General features: G+C 31.6%; 1 protein-coding gene across 1 annotated transcript; it reads left to right on the top strand.

The window, feature by feature from the left end:
* Nucleotides 1–3,009: 3,009 nt before the first annotated feature.
* Nucleotides 3,010–3,783, top strand: LOC107059993 (uncharacterized). The gene has a single exon (XM_015307206.1). The coding sequence runs from the start codon at nucleotides 3,067–3,069 to the stop codon at nucleotides 3,595–3,597; it is 531 nt and encodes a 176-aa protein (XP_015162692.1). The 5' UTR covers nucleotides 3,010–3,066; the 3' UTR covers nucleotides 3,598–3,783.
* Nucleotides 3,784–12,928: the final 9,145 nt, after the last annotated feature.

Raw genomic sequence — 12,928 nt, 5'->3', positions numbered from 1 at the left:
TGTTTTATAATGTTGTGGTTACTTGCATGTGTTTCACTTATTGGGATAGCCGCGTGATCCTACCAGTACATTGTGGTTGTGTACTGATGATGCACTTGCTTATTCTTTGTTGAGTACAGGGCATCTTTAGGCGGCTATTGATAGACCTCAGCTGGGTGACTATTGAGCGTGACCGGATTCAAGGGTGAGCCAGTTCGTTTTGGGCTGCCATGGATCTTTCTTGTTTAAGTCCACTATTTTCGGACTCAGACTATTTGTTTAAGGTGTTGTTTAGTTTCGGGGTTGTACTCCTTGTTCTTAGACTTGTCGTTAGTAGAGTTTTGGTACATTGACTTTCAGGTTCTAGGAGTTGTTCTTCCGTTTTAGTTTGGTTAAGTTATTTGTTTAAACCTTTGGAGTTTATGAGAACTCTATATAATTTCTGCATTTAAACTTGCTTCCGTATCTTTAAATGCATTAGTTTTAAAACTTGTGGTCCAAAATAAATGAAAGAAATTTGTGTGGCTGTTAATCATTTCATTAAGGGTAAAATAGACATTTTATAGTTAAATTGTTACTACTTTATATAGAAATGTGTCATTCTGTTTGAGACTGACTAAAAAGGAAAGTAAGTCACATAAATTGGGACAATGGGACGGGACGGATGCAGGGTGAGACGGGTTCAAGACTATGTGAGGCGGGGTGGGTTGAAGTGATTTTTTTAAAAATAATGTGGGGCCGGACGGATGCAGCGTGGGACGGGTTTAAGACTATGTGGGGCGGAAAGGGATGCGGGGTGGGTTGAAATGATTTAAAAAAAAATTAATGCAGGTTGCAGGTCTATGTGATTTTACGTGGATTCAAACTTAATTTTAACTATTTACGTGTATAAAAGTGAGAACATTATCTATATAATTTTGAACGAAAGGTGTTTAATCAAGTTCTTGTAATTCCAAAGTATCTTACCTTGTACGTGCATGATGCAACACACAAAGCTTGAGACATATCGTGGTAGAAGGGTCTGGGGATTCATTAAACTTTCTTTGTTGAAAAAATAAATTATTATATAAATAGGGTGATTTTTTGGATTTGTATATATATATAAATCTAAAACTTCTATTTAAAAAAAAGGGTGGATTAACACTTACGATTGTATATCGTGATATCATCATCTCTATTTATTCTAATATCAAATATAACAATAATAACATCCCTTTCCAAATAATTTTGTTATGAAAATTCTTAAGAACATGATGGTTATGATACATGCACCAAACTGCATGGATCCAAAAGAAATAGAACAAAAAAAATGATGTAGTTTTGTTCTAATTCCCTTAACCTAATTAATTTCTGGGTCCCCTTTGATTAATTAGTTTTCTTTTGAATTATTTCTACTGATTAACATGAGATATGCATATAACACATACGATGTTTGAAAATTGAGTAGTATGTTAATAAGATGTTAGTTATGGAACAATTGGATCTTTGAACTTTCATATTGGGCCTTCTCATGGTATAACTCAGAAACTTTTTTAGAATTTAATTTGTTGTATAATTCTTGATAAATATTTATTATTCTGATTAATCTAAATTTGTATATGTGAGTGCAACACGTCTTCAAGATTAAGTATATGTGAAATTCATTTTTTTCTTATAATGGTGAGACTCGATTCTAGGATCTCTATTGAGTGACCTTCTTTAATTAATTTTAGCTAAATATATCAAATGCTATCACTCTAAGACATGTCTAATATTAAGTCAACTTTAGTTTAAATATTTGATGAAATTTATTTGGCAAATTTTGAGATTTGAATCACCATGTCATGTGACCCATGAGGGCCACACGTGAATTCACCCTCAAAATAGGATTCTACGTTTTGAATCACTCACTAGCCTTATTTATTGATGGATGAATTTATATTCATTGGTTGACCAAGACTTATAACATAAATGTACTCATCTACGATAACAATTATACCTAATATAATCTCATAAATGAGATATGTAGAGAATATGACATATACAAACGTTGCGTCTATCTTTATAGGATAAAAATGTTATTTTCGATAGATCCTTAACTCGAAAAGAAAAAAGTATCGATAAAATTTGGATGAGTTAGCTACCTTTTGGATCAATATTTAAAGTTGTCTTCGTTTAATTTTTAAAACGTATTCACTTTTTAGGGTAGTAAAATAATTCAAATTAAACTACTCCTAACTAAAATAGGATAATTTCTAATATAATATGCTAGAACTCTATGACTCTTTTCTTGAATTATTATTTGTAGAATCTTGAACTCACATTAATAGGGGACTATGCACCCCAAGTTTTCTTCCTTCAATTCTTTTTAGGTTTAATATTTGTTAGGAGTCTTTGTTTTGGGGAGAGATTTATATGGTCAAATTTTTGTATAGTGACAACATTTATTTGAAAGTTATGGCTATATAATGAATGTCATTTTTGTTATAGAAAAGTAGAATGAAATATGAGAAATCGATTTTGGAGAAAATCATATTATTATAAATTTATAGTGAAATATTGTTATAATGAATGATCATTTACCGAAGTTAATTTGATTGTATGCCAAAAGAATTTGAATATTTATATATTAAAATGGAATAAACCTAAATGTAGTTCTCCTTTGCTTGACACTAGGAAAGGGCACATGGCTTTTCTAATCTATCAAATTTATTTGTTCAAACACCAAAGTTATTCTTTCGATTCAGTAAAGTGAGAATCTCACTTTAGATGTGTACTTTTTCAAAAGAAATAATTTTTTATTGTAATAGTTGACTTTTTAAACTTAACCCCCTCTCAACTTTCATTGAAAATTTCGTCAATATAATAATAAAAAATCGAAACTTCAAAAAAAAAAAAAAAGATGGAAAAAAAGGAGTGGTTAGGTCGTGATGAGTGGTATTTGAATATTTTAGATTTTCTATATCTTGTGATAATCTAACTATATATTATACATATACATACTCATCATATTTGCCCAAATGCAACTTTTGTTTTTCTCCAAGAAACTCCTAATACTTCTTTAGTTATACGCATATGATCTTATAAAAATTTGATACTAGCAAGAAAATGCAAAATCTCAAAATTACAATAGATCTTCCCCATATCAAGCCAATCAAAAAGAAATCAGATGAAAAGTTATATCACGAAAAGGAGTATCAAGATCAAAGTTCTATCTCGAATCTACAGAATGATGATCAATTTCTGTCTCGAAAGTCGCTCTCTTCAATGAACAACAAGTTGTCCAATGTTGAAGTGTATTATGGAAATGCACCATTGGCTGTTCCATTTAAGTGGGAATCTCAACCAGGAACACCAAAAGTCAAGATTATAGAAACTCCACTTCCTCCTCTTACTCCTCCACCATCATATCTTGAGAAAAAGATGAAAAATGCCATAAAAAAACAAACAAAGGGCAAATTTTTACAGAGACTCTTTTTCTTTCCCAAATTAACTATCTTGAGAAAAAGTCAACTACAACCATCTCCAACTAGTTCTTCATCATCGTCATCATTGTCATCATCGTCATTTTCTTCACCGCCTAGGTGTTGGTCATATTCTGTTCCTGCATCTCCGTGCAAAGTCAAATCTAATTTCTAAAGTTAGTGAGTTCAAAATACGTTCATCTTATTATATGTATACCAATCAAGTTATATGTATACATTGTTTTGATTCGAATTAATGGATCCAGTTGAACCCACTGAATTAACTTCGATCCGTTTTTGTCTCCATACACTCTAAGTCTCAAGTATGTACAAGTTGAATGACCAAGATTAGATGCGAGAACCTAGGGTTTTTTTTTCTTTTTTAAATATCCCTTTAGGGATTGTACGATTAATATGTAACTTAATTTCACAAAATTGTATGATTATGAAAGGATATTAAGAAGTTGATTGTGCAATTTCGTATGTGATTGCATTTGGTAATGGATTTGTGTCATTGTAGAGAGAAAAAATAAAGGAAAAGTTTATCTGACATCCGATATTTACATCAAATCATTCTATTTTTTCACGATTACATAAAAATTTAGATTAGCATATGTTTTAACTATTGTTTAACGTCAATAAGAGTGTAAGATAAGACATGCTATATATTCATTAGGATTAGGTAAGTATAAAATAGAGTATGGAAACAAGATTGATATAAAGGGTTACACGTTATTGTAAGTCAACTTAATTTGATTGTATAAAATAAAGTATACAGTTAGTGTATAGAAGTATAAAGTCAAAAAAGTGAAAATATATTGCAAGTTGTTAAAAATGGAAAAATCTTTTTGGCCAGAAAATTTGGCCAGAATTTGACTAGAATGATATTTTATCTATGTTATTTTACCTTTTAAAACACTTTTACCATTTTAACTTTAATACCTTTTAACTAAAAAATGAAAAAAAAATCAATTTGTTTTAAAATTAAAAAAATATTATAATTTTTTTAATTTTCTAGCCAAATTCTGACCAAATTTTCTGGCCATTTAGCACTCCTCATTAAAAATTTGATTTTACTAACAAAATCTATTTCAGATTCAGCAAGTCACGTGAAATACAACTTATTGACCAAATTCTTCATGTGCTTCTTTCCTATAATTCAGCATCTATGTATGATTAAGGTCATCATTTATATGGAACTTTGAAAATAATTAATAAATTTAAAAGTTGACCGCATAGAATCGAGAAGTTATAAATGAACCTTACAAAAAGAATTTAATTGCGTAAATCGAAAAGTAAAGGAAAGTAAAAGTCCATCTCCAAGTAAGTACTCCAAAAGTATCTTACAAACATTTGATTTCTTTCTTCTTGTTCTTTATGGTGAATCATTTTGAGTAAATATATATCAAAAGACACGACATATCGAAAGGAGCTCATATTTAAAATTTAAAATTGTTCAGAGGATATTCGAGTTAATCGGAATCAGGCAAAAAATCAGTTTGTGTGAGGAAGTGAAGTACTATTGAAGTGTATAAACAATCATGAATGTATATACATATCTAATAGATACCCATATATATTATATATACACGATTATATACTATTATAGAATGTCGATACATTACATATATACATGCAATCATTTTATTGAAAAAACTTTTGGTGAATGGTACATCTACATAAGATTTCCTATTTCAAATTCTAGCAAAGTCAGCTTATTAGGTTTTTGGTAAATTATTTATCATATTAAGTGAAATTTTATGTATAAATACAAGATCTGAGCAAAAAATTACTAGGTACTATTAGATAATAACTGAGCTAGATTTTCAGTAAAGAAATTCAAACTATGACGTAAACACATGAAAATATCAAATTATAAGTATATACACTACAATATAACTTTCGCCAAAGAAAATTTAGATGAACATCTTTGCTTCCATGTGACTCCGCCTTCGACCTATTATCTAACCCGTAGACAGACTTGTAGTTCCACCCACGTGTTGCGTCTGATAACTTAAATGAAGCATGTGAATAAGAAGAAATATTTAGACAAAAATGTAGAGATTCTTCTGATATTTATATATATATATTATCATAAATTCTAAATTCTAATTGGCAATTCCCATCACATGAAACAACATGCCCTAATGTGCACTCTATCTATTGCTTGGATTTTTAATTAGAATTGATCAACAATTTAAAATAATAGTGCTTCCATTTTTTACATAGGAGTAATAAATTTGGAGTATCATATTACACAAGTTAATTTTTTATAAGGCCATTTAAGTATTAAAAAAATACCACTAAAGTCATTTTTGAATTTTTCTTTCCTATATCATATAGAAAAAAATTAGAGTGTAAGCTGAATGATCTCTTTATAAAATTTATCGGACACTCAAAACATCTATTTGAGGTCGATTTTTGCCAATTTTGTTTTAGTAGTGTCAACCATAGACCTTGATGATTAGTGGTGTCCAACCTCAGATTGGGATGAAGTTACAGAATAATGTATTCATATTAATGGACGTATACTCTTTAATTTTGAAAAAGTAATTTGGGAAATAATTAAGTAATTAATGTTGAAGGTAAAATAGATTTTTTTTAATATATTAAAAATTACAAGTAAAAATAAATATTAATTTTTAAAATAATAAATAAATAAAAATGAACGAGGAGAGTATTTTAGAAGACCAATTAAGTAGTACTTAAAATGACTAGGGGTGGAAAAATCAAACCCAATCTGTCCAATCCTTTTAAGTATGAGCGGATTATTGACCCGCCCATTTATACCTTCAATTCATTTCAACTCATTAAAAGTTGGATTGATATGTAACCGGAATTGGTTCATGAAAAATCTTATCAAACTTTTTTTTTTTCAATTTGATATGTTATATATAGCCATAATAAAAAAAATAAAAAATTGTTAGGTACTAAATTATTTTAAAAGACCAAGTAAAACAATTAAACTTAGTTAAAAATTGGATTGTATTGAGTCTTGACCTATTATATAACTCATTACCTAACTCATTTTTGGCCCAATCCTAACCCAAGCAAATTTGGTTTGGATTGGGTCTAGACCCATTTTTTGTCATAACCTTTATAACCCGCTCAAATTTGGCTCATCCCGCCTCATTACCACCCATAAAAATGACATTTTTGAGACATCAACTAGAGGACATACACTTATGTAACCACTTTTTAACCTTGCCAACACAATATAGAGGACTTCTCAATATTATTTCCTTCGTCCATTTTTAATTACTTCGTAATTGTTATTTTTTCAGTACATTATTTTAAAACATTGTATTTATTATATTTATGGATAATATAGTAAAATTGTTATTCATGCTATTATTTCATTAAAATGTATTAAATCAATACTGGACAAATAAAAATAGATGGAGAGAGTAATAGGTGACAAATTACCTATATTCAGAGTCAAGAGAAAAAGTCCATGTACCATTATCTTTGATCCGCACTTTGATGAAACAAAAAATGCTCAATTGAAATATGTCGTAGTTTGAATGTCTAAATGAAATTTACTAATAAATTTACAGAGTTGGTGTTACGTTATCTAACGTGCCTCCGGCCTCAATCTAGATTGTACACGCACAAACATATGGATAATTGGGAAACTTACGGAAATTCACTAGTTTAGGAGTTAATTTGCAATATTACGAATGTTATCAGATTTTGGTGTGTCCAGATACATGAGGTCAAAATTAGGTGTAATTTGTTCTAGATACATTGTATCCAAGTGGATTCGCATATATATGATATTCACAACAAATATCGCTCGCCTCGCTCCGATCTCGCTCGCCACTCTCCGATGTATTTGATATCCCAAATAATCACACCAGATACATGCAGATATATACATGTATATATCTAGTGTGTATTTAGTGTGAGTGATTATCTCGCTCGCCAATCTCTCTCCCTATTTTTGTGTATCTGGTTGCAAAATTATATGTATCTAGGTGTATCTTTCTCAATATATATGGTAGAAAACTCTTAATTAGTAATAAGACACGTACTTATTTGAAAGTATAGGTAGAATTAGTATATATGATATGAATGTATGTTTAATAAGATAGTTTTCCTGTCATATACAAATAATTTTAATCCTAAATTCAGGTCATCCTAAGAAAATAAAAAGGAATTTTTCGCATATAGCCACTCAAAAATAACTTAATTATGCTTCATACTATAGTTTGCTAATTACGATTCGTAGCTATATATTAGAGGGAAGAGAGACGAGCGAGATTGAGAGAGGGAGGAGAGAGACGGGCGAGAGAGGGTAGAGAGATGAATTGTATATTGTTGTGCCGTAATTTTCCTAACCTTGGAAAAATCACTTTTTGAAATGTTCTAAGTATAAAACAATTTGAGAAAAATACTTAGAAAAGAGTTGCCACTTAATTTTTTAAACAAATTAAGAAAACTTATAATTTTCAAAGATTTAAACAGAAAAAATCATTTGAAAATACCAAAGAGGGTTCGGGGTTCAATTTACACTTCGAGAAGGGTTTAAGCATTCGAAGTGCACGCTAACATGCGATTGACCTGCGACTTGACTAAAATATATTTGAGTATTTTTAGGAAAATAATGATTTAACATAAAAAATAATAACTTACAATATTTGATTAACTTTGAGAAAATAATTAAATAAATGACGCATTTTTTATCTTTATAGAAAGGAGTCCAAAATGAAACACTTGACTTGAAATACAAGTTGAGAAAATGACTAAGTAAGTGTATATATATATATATTATTTTATTTTTTTTATTTTTATTAATTGAAAAGGTTTTAACTAACATTTTTTAAAGTTTATTTGAGAGAAACCTTAACTTGAAACAATTTTAAACGAACTAAAAGTGTGTTAAGTGAAAAATAAAAACATTAAATAACACTTCTTTTTAAGAACAAAGAGTTTTAATGCAATTAATGATATAAGATTTTATTAGTAAATTAAATGAACACACAAAAAAAAGTATTAAAAGTAAACCAACATAACAAAAATAACACAAAAAAAAAGTATTAAAAGTAAACCAACATAACAAAAATAACACAAAAAAAAAGTATTAAAAGTAAACCAACATAACAAAAATAACACAAAAAAAAAGTATTAAAAGTAAACCAACATAACAAAAATAACACAAAAAAAAAGTAGAAATTGGGCCCCTTTTTGGGCCAATTTCGCTGCAAATTTTGAGCTAATACAATTCCCGTTTTTGCGTATACACTGAGCGTATATCAGTGTATATATTAGCTCTTTTCATGTATCTCTTGCTTCCGAACACCTGTATTTCGCCTCACCCCTGTGTTTTTGCATTTTGGGGCCTCACATTTGTTATACTAAACCTGTATATCAGTGTATAATGTTGTACACAGCATGTATATCAGTCTTTTTCAGCCTTTTCCAGCTTTCCAAGACTTCTTTCAGTTTTCCAGCCTTGTACAACCATATTCGGATCACCCGGCTGACTCAAAATAACTCAACGATATGCAAAGGAGATGGATTTGAGTCCAAATTGGACTCCATGACAAGTTCACATGAGACCTTCTTCGGAGCAGCGAGACTAGGACGACGAGCTTGACCACCAAGAACTTCTACCATTGTGAGCAGATTTAGATGCTCCGAAAAAACAAACGATTTCGAATTCGAATAGACTTAAACTCTCTGTTCTTTATTTTTTTATTTTTTTTACTTTCTTTCAGGCTGTTCTCTCTGTATTTTTTGTGTCTTTGTAAACTATATCCTCTCCATTTTTTTTTCCAATGAAAACTCCGAAGACCATTTATAAAGGGGTGAAAGGGCAGATTTAAAGGGGAAAACGGATTGAAAATTTGAATTCGAAATGCTCTTTTCGAAGCAACAGTGAAGGAATTCAGAAAATCCTTCCAAAGGGGCAAAAGGGGATGGCGATGTGATTGATTAGGCTGCTAGGGTTATGGGTTCACAGCTTTTCCGGTTTTGCCGGACTGAAGCGTCTTGATTTCGTCTTGGTCATGTGAAAAAGACGAAGGCAAGCATGGGGTGGGGTTGCTTGGTACTGGGTATGTACATATGGTATTATTGTCGGTTGTACGTATTGTATTGTTTGGAAGGAGAAGGGTATGGGGTCGGTTGGTTCCTGTTGTTGTTATGTATGTTGAGAGTGGGGTGGGCTGGGTCGAATGAAAACCAAAAGTGGGCTGGAAATTGGTGTTGCACGTATGGTATTGCTATGTATTGTTGGCTGGGAAAATTGGATTGAAAATGGCCCAAAAATTGGCCTATTGAATTAGGTAAGCAGTTGATTAAAATTGTTATTAAATAATAGTCAAATGGATTTCGATTATAGCCGAATATAATTTGAATTCGGCTAAATTTTAAACAAGATAAGTTAATATAAATTAATTAATGAGCTTCTTAATCTCAACGAAATAAAACAATTAATTTACTTGTAAACAAATTTACTCAAAAATATAAACATCACTTAAACTAATCAAACAAATACTTAATTAAAGCAAAAATCTTTTTGAGATGGTTTTCGAATATTCTTAAAATATTCTAATAATATACATAATTATAAAACACATATATTATTTAAAAAATTATAATAATGATACAACTATTTAAAATAACTGGCAGACTATATATTATTATATTTGAAATTATAAAACTAATTATTTTAAATCGTTTGAAATTGAAGAAGCTCGATGATTAATCTATAACATGAAGGTCAAAAATTGGGTGTCAACAGCTGTCCCTCATTTGACTTGGATTGATGAAAGAAATTCGAGGCAAATGAATTTGACAAATCCAATTTTGACCGACCACATCTTCATCTTCTATGAAAGGGGCTTTTGTACGGACTTGGGAATTATGGCCGAACCCTGGAATTGGGTTTCCTACATATCTCAGGCTATATGAGAATTCAGGTTACTTGTAGTTCTATAGGCTTGATTTGACGCACGATTTTGAAAGAATTCAAAAACTATCCTGATACCGTATTATGAAGGTACCAGAATGCTCGAGAATAAGATTTAAGAGTGTTGGAACACAACCGAGTTTTCAACATTGATTCCGCCTACATTTCCCTCAACTTAGGGAATCAGGCTGCTTGTAGTTCGACTCGATCAGTTGAAAAGAAAATCTATTATGCTAGATAACCTTCGGTTCTGGAAGAGCGACAAGTGAGTCGAGTATGAAAAGGAGGCTTGCAACCTCTTAGGCATGAATGTGGTGCACTTCACATCCATAATTAAGAACTTACATGGACATAATTTTCAAAGCTCTTGGTGCATTGTCACTCGGATTGGAAAGTTGCCTCTGGTGGAGACCAAAATTTCTGGATGCAAAACTGAAACCATGAAACCTAAAGAAGAACCCACATGCCTCTGATAAGGGTGTGGTTTGATTGTGGTGGAAGTCGCTCCTCAGCTCGCGTCCTAAGAGTTTGGCACTCCTCTTTGGACTATGTCCCAGTTCGCTGCTAAGAAAAAGTTCCACGTCGTGCTGCATCCTTTTTTTATGTCGTCCACACCTGTGGTTTGCTTGAGAATTCATCCATTTGGATTCTCTCGACAAAGACTGAGACAAAACTCATTAGCATAAAAAAAAATGTAACCCCAAATGGGAAGATAGTGTCTTTTACCGTGTTGACACTTAATTGCTCTACTTGAACATTTGACGTCAACTTCCTCCAATTTGATGTAAAGCAAATAAAGCTCGTATTTTTTATTTGTAATATAATCTTCAATGTACTCTTCTTTTGATGACGAAGTAATAAAATAGGCCGATGTAATATGTTGATAGTTCTCTTGATGTCTTTGTTGATTGTTCTCTTGATGTCTTTGTTGATGGTTCTCTTGATGTCGTTGTTGATGGTTCTCTTGATGTTGTTCTTGCAAAGAAAATGATGCAGCCGACGTTGATTTTCTCGTCGATGCATGATTTCTTTTCTGCGATGCATGAAACTTTTCTTGCAATGCATGAATCTTTCTCTTGCAATGCATGAATATTTCTCTTGCTATACATGACCCATTCTCTTGATATGCATGAATTTTTTCTCGCGATGCATGAATCTTGTCTTGCAATGCATGAATTTTCTCTTGCAATGCATGAATCTCTTTTCTCGCGATGCATGAATCTTTTCTTGCAATGCATGAATTCCTTTCCCGCGATGCATAAATCCTTTCCTCGCGATGCATGAATCTTGTCTTGCAATGCATGAATCTTCTCTTGCGATGCATGAATTCTTCTCTCTGATGATGCCATCCCTGATACCGAACGAAGATAATGATTCACCGAGTAACATAGGTCATCTTCTGGGTATCTTTTGGATGATGATATTGTCTCAACCAACAATATAAATAAAAATGACCATCGGAGTAGTGGTATCATCTAATTTGACAATACGATATAAATGACTCACCAAGTAGTGGTATCGTCTCATTTGAAAATACAATATAAATAACCTTCAGGGTAAGAATATTATTATATCTTATAATATAATGCAGATAAACATCTTCCAGGTATCTCTAGTTGCTGGAAAATAATAATATTGCTCTCCTCGTGGTTTTCGTTTGTTCCATCTCCAAACATAGTTGCAATATTCATTATGATCTTCGCTTTGTTGGGAATTGAATGAAATATTTTCGTTTGTTCCATCTCCGAACATAGTCGCAATGTTCATTATGATCTTCGCTTTGTTGGGAATTGAATGAAATAATGTTATTCATTTTCTAAAATATTTGATATAAGCAGCATAAAATATTTCCTGCATCCACAGAAAAAGTGTTAGTTTAAAATGAACTGATCTGTGTCGATCTCTACGGTTGTCTGCTCCTTGTCTAGCTATCTTCGATTGATTTCTCCGATCTCCCGCCTCTTGATAGATAAGACAAAATATTTTTAAGCAACATAATTAGAATATGAATGAAAAGCTTTTAAGGAAAGCAAATTTTCAAAAGTAATGTTTGGAAAAAGTCACTGCCAAGTGTCATGTCACGTCAAGCTTAATGAATGCCATTTGGATGTGATGTCTCGAGATCTATCTGATTACTTGCTGGGAAGTATTCAAAGTTGCTCTAAATTGCCGATAAACCCTGTTGAAATTTTGCGGCCATCCTCAAAATTTCCGTCCCAGTTAACTGTCTTGGCTTATCTCGAACTGTTTGTGAGCAAATCACGGAATTTTTGAGATCTTTTCAAAAATCCTATCCCAGCTACAAATCTCGAAGTAACTTCAGTTTTGGTTTGTTGAAAAGATCTCTTCCTCGAGAATTTTTGAGTCCCTCTCAAAAAATTTGTCCCAGTTTCTATTGTAAAGAGCAATAGAAATAGAAATCTTACGGGAAATATGACCGAGCTCTTGTGGCGCCTATGTATCCCGTTGAGGCAGGAATCAGGTCAAACGTAGTTCCCCCTCTCGAGGGTTAACAAAATAAGAAATTACACAGAAACCGACCGAGGTCGACATAGACCGCCTACGTATCTCATTATCGAGAATTCAGGTC

The sequence above is a fragment of the Solanum tuberosum genome, unplaced genomic scaffold (assembly GCF_000226075.1).
Source record: "Solanum tuberosum cultivar DM 1-3 516 R44 unplaced genomic scaffold, SolTub_3.0 scf00052, whole genome shotgun sequence".
Taxonomy (NCBI): Eukaryota; Viridiplantae; Streptophyta; class Magnoliopsida; order Solanales; family Solanaceae; genus Solanum; species Solanum tuberosum.
Note: the sequence above shows the minus strand (reverse complement) of the source record. Positions and strands in the feature narration are given on the sequence as shown.

Excerpts from the sequence above, each read along its gene's own strand:
- LOC107059993 (XM_015307206.1), top strand. The coding sequence starts at position 3,067 with ATGCAAAATCTCAAAATTACAATAGATCTTCCCCATATCAAGCCAATC.